The sequence below is a fragment of the Brassica rapa genome, chromosome A09 (assembly GCF_000309985.2).
Source record: "Brassica rapa cultivar Chiifu-401-42 chromosome A09, CAAS_Brap_v3.01, whole genome shotgun sequence".
Classification (NCBI taxonomy): domain Eukaryota; kingdom Viridiplantae; phylum Streptophyta; class Magnoliopsida; order Brassicales; family Brassicaceae; genus Brassica; species Brassica rapa.
Window position 1 is genome coordinate 31,548,554 of NC_024803.2, and position 16,112 is coordinate 31,564,665.

At 36.7% G+C, this 16,112-nt stretch overlaps 1 protein-coding gene and 1 long non-coding RNA gene across 2 annotated transcripts; one reads left to right on the forward strand and one right to left on the reverse strand.

Moving 5' to 3' along the window:
• Window positions 1-322: 322 nt before the first annotated feature.
• LOC103840845 (FT-interacting protein 7) lies at window positions 323-3,846 on the reverse strand. The gene has a single exon (XM_033278702.1). It carries the CDS (start codon window positions 3,544-3,546, stop codon window positions 496-498), a length of 3,051 nt encoding a protein of 1,016 aa, XP_033134593.1. The 5' UTR covers window positions 3,547-3,846; the 3' UTR covers window positions 323-495.
• Window positions 3,847-5,806: 1,960 nt separating this feature from the next.
• On the forward strand, window positions 5,807-12,783 carry LOC108869871. The gene is made up of 2 exons (XR_001956373.2): window positions 5,807-11,961; window positions 12,129-12,783. It is a non-coding gene; the product is annotated as an uncharacterized LOC108869871 (long non-coding RNA).
• Window positions 12,784-16,112: the final 3,329 nt, after the last annotated feature.

A 16,112-nucleotide genomic window follows, 5' to 3' on the forward strand; every position in this document is an offset into this window, starting at 1 on the left:
GAGTTACAACAGAACTCCGCGGAAGTTCTTCGCATGAACACAGTCGATGTAATGGACACTGAGGAAGAAGAAGAAGAAACTGAGATGGAAAAGGCTTTAAATGAATACGCTCAGATCGGTAGCAATCTCGGGATCATTCAAACACAATGCAAATACTTCGCCGGAGATCCTTGTTGGCCATCCAGATGGCGCGTCGGAGATGATAATATCCCAAAGGTCATTTAATCACAACCAGTGATCTTCCCCCACAAGAACATAACGTCTTACACCAGAGACGCTTCTCTGTTGGTTGTATGCTTTACATGAAATCTTATTTTGGGGATTGTGAAAAAGAGTAGGCTCATTTATTTCACTAGAGGTAGAATATTGGAACATCATACATAATATTGAGGAATACACATTCAGGCAAAACTAGTTTCCTTGGCTTCACTCTACAAGTTTCTCCACTTATGTTCATACACACTATTACAAATACAATGATGTTTTTAGGTTTACCTAAAGTAGCATATCTGACTTGGCTGGTAATCTCTTGAAGAAGTTGGCAGGTACTGAAGGCATTCTGCTCCTGAACCGTGGATGGCGCAGCATGAACAGCCCGAGCAAGATCGCAATCACCTGGAACGGTGTGATGTATATAAACACAGCCCATATCAACGAGAAGACGATGAACAAAGCAGTTGCTCTCGGGTCTCTCCAGCTAAGTAAGGCTTGGATCCTCTCTCCTTGTGTCGCCAGGTCGCCCACGACTGTCTGGACTCTGCCACCGACACTCCTTAGCCTATCATACCTCATTCTGACAATGTCTGCAGGTCTGCTTGTCGGGAAAGTGTCAAACTCCTCGTCAAGCTCGTCTGGGTGAGCGTTGTCCGCTTGGGACACACGAGCGTCCATGTGAGGCGGGTGTCTCGGTCTGTACCGGTAGTTCCACATGCCTATCACAAAGAGGTAGAGGAAGATTGTGGGTAAAATCAGTTCTGGGTAGCAGACAAGAATCAGGAACAGAACATGGACGAGACAGGTTGTGATCGGGTTTCTCCATGTGCAGATATCGTTGAACCACTTGCAGACTAGAGTGACCGAGGAGAGAAGCGACATGATTCTGCTGAAATTGGCTTTGCTTCTCCTGAGACTGAACATATGGTAGTCTACATCAAGCATGTACTCCACAACCTCTCGTCTCAGAGGTGGCTCGGACCTTGATAGTCTTGTTGCAACTATTTGCATCGCCTGATGCCTAAGCAAGTCGATATGCCTGACTGGTATCGGTTGAACATAATGCATTTTGGGCAACAACGGTCTTCCGTATTGAGCCATCATGTTAACAAAGGAGATGCAAGTGTACCTCAGAGCTAGCTGAAGCTCACCGTTCTTCTTTAGACCACCGGGCGTAAGAACCAGCAACGGGTAGTAATGAGTGTAAACCCGGTCTGTCTCCAGCGTAGATAGCCTCACTCTAACTTTCCCAATCCTCTGGTCCTTGGAGTCACCACCATCGTTGGTCTGACCATTGTCAAAGACTCCAATTGTTATAACCGTGCAAGGATCATGAACTTCCCAGGTATATTGCTCGTTCCACTTAGGTGCAAGCGCGTTTAAAAGAGTCCTCGTTCTCACCCATTTGTTCCCATATTTAGCCACACAGTAGGGATCAGTCATCCTCCCATCTTTAGCTTTCATAGGCATCAAGTTCCTAGCACTGAGAATCCCAAGCTCAAGAAGCCCAATGCTCGGCTTCCTCAAATGCTTTGAAGACGGTTGAAGATCGCTGCTGAAATGCGTGGACTCATCAAGAACATGGTACCCAGCTTCAATACAAAGCCTAAGCAGAATCTTACTAGAGAACTTCTCTTTCTTCTTCTCAGTCTCTTCCTCCATAGACATCGAATGTCTCTGAAGATTAAACCACCGTGGATCAGGCATCTTCCCAGTCTCTTGCCTCACCGGAACATCCCTCACAGGTATAAACAACCTCCCCAGTATCTCATCTTTCCCAGGACCAATCCTATCATCAACCGACACAATCACCATATCCTCAAACGGCTCAGACACAACAAACATAAGCTCCTCGCCCCACTGAGGACTCATTGTCCGCATCTGAGGCGTCCTCGTCGCTCTCATCTGATTCCCCGCCTGAATCTTAACTATCGCATCAGGTACTCTTCCTTTATCAGACGGCACAAGATCTTGAGCCTCCATCACATGAATCCTTAGGTAATACAGCTTCGGCGAGAAGTAAACTTTGGACCGAGTGTTGGAGAGGTTCGAATGGCTCACGCGGTGAGCATCCGAGTGCCAAGCGTCAGGGAACGACTCATCAGCTTGAGTTCCCATCCAGACAGCAAGCATGACCTCTCCTCTGTTCGTCTTCATCCCTTTCTTGTCCTCAAGCCTGTACCACTGTGGAGCCAGAGGACTATCCGGAGGCACCCTGAGAGGAACTTCAGTGAGATCGATCAACACCCTTCCGACAAAATCATCTTTGGTGATGAGATCTTTGTCTTTAACAGTGACTTCAAGAAGATTCGACTGCAACCTCTCTTTAGAGAAGGCGAAGATCTGCTTCCAGATCGGATTCTGATTCTTCTCCAAATGCTTCGTCAGGCCTTTGTAGTTACCAAGCTTCACTTCCACGTAAGGATCTAAGCTACCGGAGACGTCCATCACAGGGAGATCTCGAGCCTTCACGACGCTGACGTAGAGGTAATGCATCTGCTCCACGAGGTCGTAGGTGCTCGAGGTCTTGTCTCCGCTGCTCCGGTAATAGTAAGACTGTCTCCTCCGTGCTGCTAACGGAGGACTGGTTTCGATGAGCTGAAACTCAGGATTCTGCCTCGGCGGCAGCGGCATCTGCATCACCGCGCCAGGCGGTGGTCCCGGAGCTCTCATGAAATCTGACCTAAACTCCGGTTGGTTAGGAGGAAGGTGAGAAGGTGGCTTTGCTTCAAACGATTGCTGAGCTCCTATCGAGTGGAAAGTTCTTGTTTCTTTCTCCTTCTTCTTTGGCTTCATCGTCTCCACGTAAACCTCTTCGAATGAGTTTTGGTTTGGGTTTTGGTTATGATTATGAAACTCCTGAGGTTCGAATTGCTTCTCCTCCTTGGTCTCCTTCACGGCGAACTCCTCAACCGGCGGAGGAATGAAATCTGAGCCGTCGACAGGAGCGGCGTAGATTCTAAGAGCGATGTCGCCTTTGATGTGAGAGAACAAACCTCGTTTGTCTAGAGGATACCTCTGCACGTCGGCTTCAGATTCCGACAACGGAACAACGGCGCCGGAGATTTTTACGCGGCCGAGGAACTTTCCCGGCTGGTTATCACGGCGGTCGTCGTAGACGGTGACGTCGATAGTCTTGTTGGTCAGACGCCTGAAGTCACCGACGTTGAAAACGAGCTTCTCGTTCCACTGAGGGTTTAGATCTTTGAACCGCGTTTGCGTTCTCTGCCGCTGGTCGTCGAATTCAACCTCCACGAATGGACTCGCTGAGCCTTGCCCGTCTTTGGGCATCAAGTCGCTCGCGTCCACGATTTCAACGACTAGTTTGCTCATATCGGAATTGTTTTTTTTGGAGTTTCTTGAAGTCGGTGAATAGAGACAAAACGTCCGGCAAAGAAAGACTCGGTTGTAGAAGTGATTTGAATTGAAAGGAAGAGTTATGAGGAGAGAAGAGGAGAGATGAAACAACTTATCATCTTTGATTTTTAATTTTTATTTTTGTGTTTCGGAGAGTGTGTAAATAATACACAAAACAAAACAAGAGATGATGTGTTAAAGAGGAGTAAAACTCGGGGCATTCGGACAGAAGTCAAGAGGAAGACGTCATTTAGTCATTTTTCGATTCCTCCCAAATTTAACTATTTTATTGTATTATACTCTTTTTTATATATGAAAAAATCATTTGTAGAAATAGATAGAGACTCTAGCAATGAAATCATTTGTTTTGAATATTCAAATGAAAAAGTGTTGAATATTCTTGATTATTACTCCAACATATGAATCATTTGGTTTTATATCTTTCGAATATCGTCCTCGTCGGTGATTCACCAAATATTCCTACGTACCATTGGCGGGACATAGTTATCTGACATGGTAGTTGATGAAAAATAAATAACCTTTCTGCGATTAATTACTTTTATTGATATTATTGTAGGTTTTTTGACAACAAAAACAAATTATTGAAGGGTTATAAAAAAGGGCAAATTGAGGAAAAATGTGTTAAGATAAAAAAGAAGAGAACTGAGAATTGGGTGAGTGAGTGAAGTGTAGGCCCGTGAAAGATGTACCATCGTTGTCTAATGTGGTGGTGGTGGCCATTTGTGCTTCGTTTGGTAATGCTAACGATAATTAGAAAGTGGACTAATTTTATTTCTTTTTCTTAATTATTGTAATAGTTTATATTACAATGACAGCAACAATGAAAAGGAAAAGGAATTTCATTATTCGTCTTATCTATCTTATTAAAACTCAAGTACAAAATTGGAGTGTTTGGAAACTTGAATAGAACTATTAAAAAATTTGGAGTGTTTGGAAACATGGATTGCAGTCTTTTAAAAAAAAAATTTTTTGTTTGAAAACAAGGATAGTAGTATTAAGAAAAAAAGTAATGGGCTTATGTTTTTTAAAAAAATTGAAAGTTATCTAGGCCACTTTTAAAATATACCAAAATGGGTCAATCTAATTGCCTAAATTTTTTTTTCTAAACTAACAATAAAACAAAATTTAAACTTTATATACATATTTCAAATCAAAAATAATAATTCAAATTTGATTTATATCAAAAATTGATTCAAAAATATACATATATTCAAAAATGGATTTTTACTAAACTATTTTTCAATAACCATTATAAAAAAATATTGTCAACATATATAAGAAAAATATAATACAAAACCCAATTTGAAATACCAACTCAAATTATGGTTTTTATATTATATTAAGTTTTAAAAATATAATATATGTAATTATTTATATGATGGTATGTATAAAATACTATTAATTATATGATTACTTATATGATGGTACATATAAAATACGATTAATTATATGATGATAAAATACGATATATAATAATGACTAGGGATGGGCTTTTGGGTACCCATACGGGTTTGGTTCTGATCGGTTTGTATTTCGGGTTTTCGGGGTCAAAGATTTCAACTTTATTAGAATGTTTCTAAATTTTGGTTTGAGTTCGATTTGGATCTTTGCGGGTTTGGTTTGGGTTTGGATAACTAATTTAAATTATTTTTAAAGTCTTAAATCATTATATATTTTAAATTTCTCAAAATGTACAAATAAAATAATATATTACGTATAAATTTGAATAACATATGTCATAATACTTAAGCTTAACATATCAATTGGCTTGATTTAAAATTTTGGATACGGAATCAATAATTATTAAGTATTTTTGGTGATTTGAGTATACTTTAACTATTTCAGATATTTACTTTGACTATCTATATATATTTTCAAGTATTTAAACCAATTTATAAGTATCATTTTTGATGTTTTGTATACGTTCAATATAAAATAATTAATATATATACATATATTAATCTATTTTTAGATAAATTCGGATACCCAAATACTTCGGTTCGGATCAGATTCGGTTCTCTAAATAACAAAATTTTGAATAATTAGAATATTTAATCAATTTATGTTCGGATTTGATACAATATTTTTGGATCGGTATCGGTTATGTTCCTCGGATTCATTTTTCCAAATCCTAATAATTACATAAAAAAGAAATATCAACATATTTTTCAAAATATACATCCGCGCGTCTGCGCGGGTCAAAATCTAGTGTATATTATATGTGAAATCTACTTGTTGTTTCCATCATGTGATCTAACATAGGTATTAAGACTATTAAACAATCATAATCATATATGAATTTACAAAACTTATTTCGAGTTATACAGCTTTACAACATTTTTAGTGGCTGTATGTCACTACGAAAAAGGGTTAAACTCATTCAGTGGTTTAGTTGAAAAATAGTTGTATTTAATAAAGTAGCTAGTGTTTACGACGATGGTTTTAAGATCGGACTTTCTGTTTTATGTTAAGCTCGTATTGTTTAAAAACTGTTCGTATCTATATCAATAGTAAATCATTTCATTCAAGTTAATATAGTATCTACAATACTATCTAAATTACGAGTCAGTTGACAAATGTGGATTATAAGCTGAAGATTGTCAGAGAGTACATCTCGCTTATAACAAAATAAAACACAAAGCATCAAAGAAATAAACGGTTTAAACCGTACATATAACCAAAAACTTTTAAATTGATCAGTTCGAAGTTGGTCTTCCGTTCTTCTATTAATTAAAAGCAAATGAACAAAACTTTTCATTTATAATGCTTTTAAAACTGAGTGTTTAATTATTACTCCTATGATTTTATATAAAAACGGTGGTAACATAGTTCTTTTAGAAATGGAATCGAAGAAGGTGATAATAAAAAACTATTCTCCATAAACTGGTCACTCGATTAATATAATTGTATTTGGTATCATAAACCAACTGAAGAAACGCCAAATTTTTCTTTAAACTCAACACCAAAATTTTAGCCAACAAAAAAAAAACTCAACGCCAATCAAGATTCAAGACTGTTGTTTCTTTGATGATTGAGAAGAAAATTGCAAAACCTTTTATTTTTTCAAAAGCAATCTTAGGCTTTAAAGTAGAGAGAATTTAAGTGGGTGAAGAAGAAAGGGAAAAGCTTAGACACACAAAAAAAACTTATTCCATTCACGAAAATATAAACCTTGAATATTTATTGAATTTCGTTTATGTTAAATATTAAAATTTTCTTCCATGCGAAAATAATTTTTTTTCTTTTTAAAAAAAAGGAGAAACCCAACTTTTGTTGATTGGATTTGGATCTCTCGTTTTCAAGGAAATCGGTGTTGCTCCATCATGAAATCTACAGTATATATTGCCATGTCCTTGCCTAAAAAGTAAACCTAACTTGTTGTATCATCACCAATTGTTTCATAGCTTTCAAATGTGCGTATTACAGATTTTATAAGTGGGTTAGGAAATTTCAAACCTTTGCTAGAAACATTTTTTTTTCTCTAAAACGAGTTATATTAAAAAACGAAGGAAGTAGTATTTTGTTTGGAAGTGTTCCCTACTTTAATTAATTACTGAGCAGCGTATTGGTATCATCAATTATTATAAGAAACAAAAAGTATTTGATATCATCAATTAAAGTGCCCGCTCCGTAGAGATTACGGAGGACGTTGATAGTGTGTTAGAAAATATGAACTAGTTATTAAATCACGGCGGTATTATTTCTGCAATTTTATTCCAACATTGGATTTAAACGTGAAGATACGAGAATAAAATTGCATGAATAATACCATCGTGATTTATATGCCATCACGTCTTTTGGGTCTATAATATTGTTATAGTACAAACTATACAAACGAAAAGAAAGAAAATATGAACTAGTTATTAAATAAAAATAATTAGTATGCCATCAAATTTTTTAATTTATACGATTGAATTATTATACGAACTATACAAACGAAAATGAAGAAAATAAAACATGAACTAAATATATAAAGAAAAAAAAACTAAATATATAAAGACCGCTACTACCCACTAATTTTTGTTTGGAGTCTTGCTTTTAAAGTCAAAAATGTTCTCCTTCGGAGCTAAGGTTCAATTATTTTATAACCTTTTAATTTCCCGTTTCACGCACCAGATTTTCATGGACACAACTTTTTTGCCACCGAAATCTTCACCTATCTATTTCTAAGAATCATCCCTTCTTTGAAGTCTTATAAACATTCTGCGATAAGCCGACATCTTAAGGTATGATTGGTTTTTCCGCAATCATCCGCAAACACAGCTTTTGCGGTTAATAGCAGTTGTTGGTGTTTTGCAGCAATCACTCAAACCGTTTTAAACCACTCTACAACTCATAAATTCAAAAGCTGGTTACAACTAACGTTTGCGGTTGCGGATGCTAACGTTTGTGGTTGCGGGTGCTAATGTTTGCGGTTGCGGGTAGTTGCGAGAAGATATTTTTTTCTTTTTTTAAAACAATATGAATACAAAGATATAAATATTCAATAAAAATTTTAAACTGAAATTATAAAAATACCAAAATATATCTATTATATTTTAATTAATATTATAAAAATCTAAATTAAAATATTTTCTATAATTTTTAAGAATTTGAAATTATAACTTTCTAAGTATAATTTTTATATTTATTATAATTATATAAAATATAAGTATTAATTATATAAAATATAAGTATTGTTAATTTATTATTTAACCGTTGTTGTATTTGGTAATTAACCAGTTATTAGTATCCTGCAAACGCATCAATTTTTAACCGCAGAATCAGTAGTACAAACTTCCCGTAACCGGTGCGTTCAAATTAATCATTTCCTATTGGTGCTAATTTCGACCATAATATTCGTGAAAGAGATTAATGCCCATTAATATATGGGCCTACGGAAGAGAAGATAAAGAAAACTAAAATGTAGTAATAAATAAATTAAATGAGTCTTGACAAAAAATGAGAGTGATGATATTAAATTTCGTTAGCAAAGTTTGGTAGAATCTCACCGAAATATGTTTGAACAAAAAAAAAAAAAAAAAAAATCTCACCGAAATATGTTTGTCATGTCATGTTCTGGCGTGAACTCAAACACGTGGTGTAGAAAACTTGGTCGGAGATCTCTGAGTTAATACTGTTAGTAGTTAGGGTAACGTCCGAGAAAAGTAAAACAAATGCAAAGAATATTGTTAGAGATCAGTAACTGCGTATCAAACTCCTTCGTCCTTGCTTTGTCGTGATATCAACAAATTTGTATTCATTTTCTTTCTTACACCAAATGTACCATATTAGAATTTTAAAAGAAACTATAATTAAACTATTTAATATCAGAGCGTGAAGTCATGCGGTCTCTCAAAACCTAGTGCTTGTCGTCTTCAATTTCCATCTCCTTTCTGCCTTTCCGGCGCTGCGAAAAAGCCCACGATCGATTATTCCGCCTAGTATCTCTTTTTCTTCATTGCAGCAGACGTTGGCGAAGGGTCTATGTTCTGCTGGTGGTTCTATGCAAATTTTGTAGCTCTGACTTTAGTTCCATTTTGGGATGGTCGTGTACTGTCTTGGCTTCTCTAGCGATTAGGCCGACCCTCTGTTGCTTCTCTCCATTGGTGAATGTCTCTCCTCTTTCAACATCTAGGTCACTTTGACGGAGTGGTCTCCAAACTTCGCTTCTTGCCATCTTAATCCAAGGTAATATGGATATGGTCCGCTGAGCTAGAGTTCTCGGGATCTCAGACTTCGTTATGGAGTTTCTTTCCATAGAGTCAAGCTAGGTGGTTTGCTATTGAGTGATGCTTTAATCAGCTCCTCGTCCCCCTTTTGGTGTTGATTGGTGTTGCTTGTGAGTCTAGTTTGATTTGTAGGTTTAATCGAGTGAAGCTGTGGAGATACTTTGATTTCACGGAGCTTGGGGTCGCACCTTGCGGCTGGAGGAGAGAGTAAGACCCGGGAGGTGGTGATGCTGCACCCTTACCCTTAACCGGCTGAGAGGACCAGTGCGATTGGGTGAGTTGAGTGCTATTAAGCACATGTGGTCCCTGTTGCCCCGTCCTTGCCAGAATTAGGTGCAGATCTTACCCAGCCCGGACTTTGACAGTGGTCTTTGAGCGGGTTTGCCTCTGTTTCTCTGAGAAAAGTAATGATTTAGGCAGCTGATTGAAACAACTTCTTGCTAGCGTTGTGTTCCTCGATTTCTGGTCTTCGGGGGTCTCTCCATTCTTGTCCATCTCGATTCTATCTTTTAGCCAACTTTTCAAGATTGTATCGATATAAGATTATATCTGTTATCATGTTCGCCTTCAAGAAAAACGGTTTCAGTTTTGATTGTCATTTGATTACATGTTTTAAAACTTTTTTGTTGTGTAATCAAGTATAGAAGTCTTACCGCTTGTTTAACAACATCTTGTAACCTTAACGTTCATTTTGATAATCATATTTACAATTTAACAAAAAAAATTATTTAATATAAGTTAGAATTTTTTTTATAGGTAAGTTGATTAATGATAAAAAAATTTAAGTTAGAAATCCAAAAAACTTAACAAGTTTATTAAAAAAAAAGAAAAGTTGGAACGTCACATTGTTTTCTGTTTTTACCAAATAAACTACTATTTCGTAGTCTCACCTCTCACGATCCAAGGAGAGATATCAATAACAAGTATGTAGGGTTCTAACTTCTTGGAGTTGTTCATAGCTGTTCGTAGCCTAACTATTCTCCTCCGATTCCCCTCGCTTGGATTTGCATGGTTCTCTCCTCCTTTCATGTTTAAAATAAAACACTGCTCCTTTTAGTTTTTTTTTTTTTGAGTTTACACTAAATAATAACGATCGTGGGTTTGATCGTCTTTCTTTTTCTTCTTTTGATGTCTTTTTTACTCGTCCTTTCGTTTTCATAAAAGATTGAGAGAAAAGGTGGCTCGTTAAAATTAGAGCGTATGTGTTGTTCCATAAAAAAAAAAGGAGCTTATGCATAGCGTTTTTGAAGACCCTACGCCTATAACCACTCATTGCAATTGCGAGAAATTGTAGAAAAAAAATTCTAACAAAGATTGCCGAGTATATCATCAAAACTATTGTATAGAAAAATAAACAATAAAACGACGATGTATTCATCCTGTTTCGTGTTAAAATGAATTATAAATTAGAATAAACTTATCAGTCCAAAAAAATATCTGGCAGGATCTTCATGAATGTGGTTGGTGGCTGTGTAGGAACTGGTCAGTTCTAAATAATCGTCCAATGATGTTAATATGTATAGGTAAATGCCACTTAGGTTGGAAAGGTGAACAGAAATTAATTTATACTAAAATAAACATTTGTCGATTGGAAAACAAAGATAACTTATGTGTGATCGTAAAAAAAAAAAAACTTGTATAGATGTGTGTGTTATATAGTGTTAGTGTATGTATATGTGTGAGTGTTGTTGTGGGCGAATCTGCAAAGGAAGATACAAGGTGCCTGCTTTATTTTTCCTGCATTTTGTTTTCTTGTCTAAATGCCTCAAAGCCACATGTAATCTCACATGGGCTGTATCTATTTTTTGGTTATATAATACATATCTCATCTATAATATGTAGTATAAGTGAAAATAATATGATGCATACCCTGGCATTGCATTGATGTTAAAAATATATGTAAATTTTCTTGTTTAGTTTTCAGCTTTTAAAATCTAAAAACTCAACATATATCATCAATGAAGCTTTAAAATTAATAATAAAGAAACAACTGTTTTATTTAATTTTAGTTGATAACTAAAAATGTTATAATTCGGGAGTTTTAAATAGACTAATGCTAGAAACTGCAAAATAATTTTACATCCATTTAAATCCACAGAAAAAGAAATTATTACGAAAAGTGATGTTTGGTTTTAAACTGAACCCATACAAAACAAATAATAGATGATTTAAATTATCTTTTTTATAAAGGAGAGTTGAAGCTATCTTGCATGCAATTTCTTTCCCTTTCTGTGTCAACTTTTGCCGGCCACTCGACGAATATTCCTATTTCTACATCTAACTCCTCTTTAAGCCTTTCAGATTCTATCCATTATTCATTCTATTTCATTTTTCTACAGTCTTTACTTATTGTTCAAACCTCGAAACCTTTCTATTTCTGGCTTTTTATTTCTTTTGAGAATATTCCATCACGATTCGCAGAATTTGGTGCCCTTCATTCGCACATACGCTTCAAGTCCATAATATATTGGGCCTACCACATATGATAATTAGGCCCATAGTTTAGCTTATTCTGTTTCTTCATTACGCAACATATTCTCAACGAACAAATAATGTTCCTGTTAGAGAAGTTTACTTTCTCTTCGTAGGGAAGGATTCGAAGGCAACAAGTAAATGCCCATGGAGACATGTGTCATTTCAACAATCTAAAATACTGAAGGTTTGTTAACTTTGATAACCATATAACGTATATGATAATAACAAAACTAGTAGTAAGGTAAGTAACAAATGAATGAGCTGACACCAAGGAAAAGTAATAATAACGAAACTACTGATCACCTTGTTGTATCTTGTCTTGAGTACGATATTAACGGTAGGCCACTGCAGAAGTTGGAGGTTGACGTCATCGTGAAAGACGGCCACCGTGCATGTTGTTGAGGTGGAATACGATGGAAACGAAAAAACCAACACTTGAGTCTTTCTTTCACCGCTGGGGAGAGGATAAGAGGAGACAGAAGGCGAAAGAGAGAAGTGTTTAGAAATATGAAAAGTGATAGAAATGGTGTTTTCTCTTCCGGCTATCGGCCAAGTAGAGGAGCGTGAACTCCACATTTCACCAGGAGAGCTCATATGCGATGAGATCGGCAAGTATAACCACAAGAGGATGGGAGAATTACTTGTTACGTTTATTCACTTTCAAAATAAAATTAATTGGCTATTTGCCAAATCTTTTATATATTATTTTTTTTTTACTAAATATATGTTAGTATAATAAGACCACTCTCCTCTTTCATCAAAAACCTCTTCCTTCTCTCTTCAAATCTCCATTGTTGAAGCTTGTTCTCCGACTCCGGTTGCTCCCTTAGAACCGGAGTCGGATCTTTGATTTTGGCTTTGTATCCTATTTTTTCAGCTGAGATAATCTGATTTTCTTCATGTTCTTCTCTTTGGGTAGCTTAATCAAGCTTTGATTTTTTCTTTCCAGGGGATTGAGAAGTTCATTGATGATCTCAATGATGTGTTAATCATCTTCTTTGTTTGATCTAGTTAGTTGTAGCCGGGTTGGGTTTTCTTACCCTCCAGATCTGATTTTGTCTTAGAAACCCTGTGTTGGTTTGTTAGTGTTGCATGTTGTCTATGAGCTTTCTTTGGCTCACTACTGGTTTCGATCTTTGACCTTCTTGATCTATCGAGCAATTAAAGGTTGAAGCTGATTGTGAGTTGTTTCGCTCCTTGTTATTATCAGTAAGATTTGATCAAAATCTCATCTTCCGTCAAGCTTCACATGGCGTTTCGAGTTGTCTCTTCCCACTACAAGAAAACGTAGCAGTAACAACGGCGTTTTACGACGAAATTATTTCTTCGTAAATTTACATCAGCTTTACAACGCAATTACGACGAGACATTATTTCGTCGTAAACTCCATGGTAATTTACGACGAAAGGATTTCGTCGTAAAGTCAATGTAAGTTTACGACGAAAGTACGTGGAATGCGAAATAGTTGTAAACGTTACATCGACATTACAACGAATCATGTTACCGTTATATAAAGGTGAAAACGTGTATTGAAAGTGCTTTAACTTACCTAAATTCGTTGTAAACTCGTTGTAAATTTTCCATGTAAAATCCATGTAAAACTTACCATATTTCTCTATATATATGTCAGTTCCCACAACTCTCTTCCTCACAACACACAACTCTCTTCCTCACAACACACAACTCTCTTCCTCTCGAACCTGATGGCGTTTAGACTCTGCTCCTCATTCAGCCACCAATTACTATTTCGAAGATGACGATAAGGAACATGAGTCATTCGTCTGTCTGCCAATTCAGTGGAGCGACAAGAAAAAAGTGGAGGGAAGTGCAGTTGGTTTATACTTGAGTGGAACCTCCGAACATTGTCAAAGGTTCCTCTCAAGTACAAACCAGCTGCACTTCCGTACACTTTCTCCTTGTCGTTCCACTGAATTGGCAGACAGACGAACGACACATGTTCCTTATCGTCGTCTTAGAAATAGTAAATGGTGGGTTAACAACGCAATTACGACGAAACCAACGAAACCATATTTCGTCGTAAACGCCATGTAATATTACGACGCATGTACGTCGAAAAGAAAACTTTACATCGACATTACAACGAATCATGTTACCGTTATATTTAGGTGAAAAACTTATCGAAGTTCGTTGTAAGAAAACCATGTAAAATCCATGTAAAAGTTTCCTTGTAAAATCGTTGTTATATTTCAACTACCCAACTCGAAAATTTCTCTATATATATGTCATTTCCCACAACTCTCTTCCTCACAACACACAACTCTCTTCCTCACAAGACCCAAACGGAAATTTTTTTTTTAAAAAAAAAAAGAAAAGAAAAAATGGTCGGTGGCGGTAGTATTTACGAGTTACGAAGTTGGATGTATTTGCACAAAGATTCCGACGGGAGAGTGACGAATGCATTTCTGAACGGGCTAGAGACATTCATGCACCAGGCGGGCTGTACACCGATCACGTAGGAAAGCGGTAAGATGTTCTGCCCCTGTTCAAAATGCAAGAATTCGAAATTTGCACGTAGTGAAACTGTATGGAATCATTTAGTAAACAGAGGATTTACACCACAGTACTACATTTGGTATCAACATGGAGAGGGTTATGGGGGGAAAAGAAGCTAGTAGTAGTAATGCTAATTTTGAAGATGCTCATCATAATGAAGAACCGAATCATGTGCATAATGAATATAATTATCATCAAGAGGAGCAGATGGTAGATCATGATAGGGTTCAAGATATGATTAGTGATGCATTTTTAGAAACAACTACAACAATAGCTGATGGAACTGGAAATGTAGAAGAACCTAATTTGGATGCAAAAAGGTTTTATGAAATGCTAGATGCTGCAAATCAACCAATCTACACTGGTTGTAGAGAAGGTCTCTCTAAATTGTCTCTAGCAGCTAGGATGATGAATATTAAAACGGATCTTAATTTACCTGAGAATTGCATGGATGCATGGGCAGAGTTGTTTAAAGAGTATTTGCCAGAAGACAACGTGTCTGCTGAATCTTATTATGAGATTCAGAAATTGGTTTATAGTCTTGGGTTACCCTCGGAGATGATTGATGTTTGCATCGTCAACTGCATGATCTACTGGAAGGAAGATGACAAGTTAGAAGAGTGTCGATTCTGCAAAAAACCACGATTCAAACCGCAAGGCCGTGGGAGGAATAGGGTACCGTACCAAAGGATGTGGTACCTACCAATTACAAACAGATTGAAAAGATTATATCAATCTGAGAGGACTGCTGCGTCGATGAAGTGGTTGCACATCCATCAGACGCAAGAGCGTGGAAACATTTCAACAAGGTACACGGAGATTTTGCTACAAATATTCGAAATGTCTGTCTTGGGTTATGCACCGATGGATTTAGTCCATTTGGAATGTCTGGTAGACAATATTCTTTGTGGCCAGTCATTCTTACGCCGTATAATTTACCTCCGGATATGTGCATGGAACAAGAATTTCTATTTTTGACCATATTAATCCCAGGGCCGAAGCATCCAAAACGTTCTCTTGATGTTTTTCTTCAACCGTTGATAGAAGAGCTAAAGCAATTGTGGTCAGAAGGGGTGAGGACGTACAATTGTTCCTTGAAAAACAATTTTACGATGCGAGCAGTTCTGATGTGGACGATAAGTGATTTCCCTGCTTATGGGATGTTGTCTGGCTGGACAACACATGGAAGATTATCTTGTCCGTATTGTCTTGGATCCACGGATGCTTTTCAACTGAAGAATGGTAGGAAGAGTTGTTGGTTTGATTGTCATCGTCGCTTTCTGCGAAATTGGACGGTTTGGTGGTAAAACGAAAGAAGTATGGTGGTCATGTGAAGAAGATAAACATAGTGCCCACACTTATATTCTGCTCAACTGCGATGATGCAATGACCCGTTACTTTGAAAGGTAAATATTTTTGTGAATGTTTATTATATGAATTGAAGTTAATTATGTATGATTTGATTATTTGTTCAATTTGCAGGATGTTTGTATCTCAAGTTGAAGAAGCAATACCAGGAATATCTGCAACTGATGTATATACACGTAAAGATTAGCACTTTGTCAAGTGGTTAAAATCACAGGTAATATATTTCATACTATTATATTAATTAAGTAAGTGTTTAAGAATATATATATGCTTTTTGCAGGTTGATTATGACGATCCTTATTATCCCGTATGGTTTCACGAATTGGTCCAAGGTCCAGTTGCAAAGGTCACCACATCACCTATGTATTTCACACGAGGATTTACCTTTCACACATACGAGTATGTGAGACATCGGGCAATGAGTAACTATGGAATATGTGTGAAAGGTGAAAC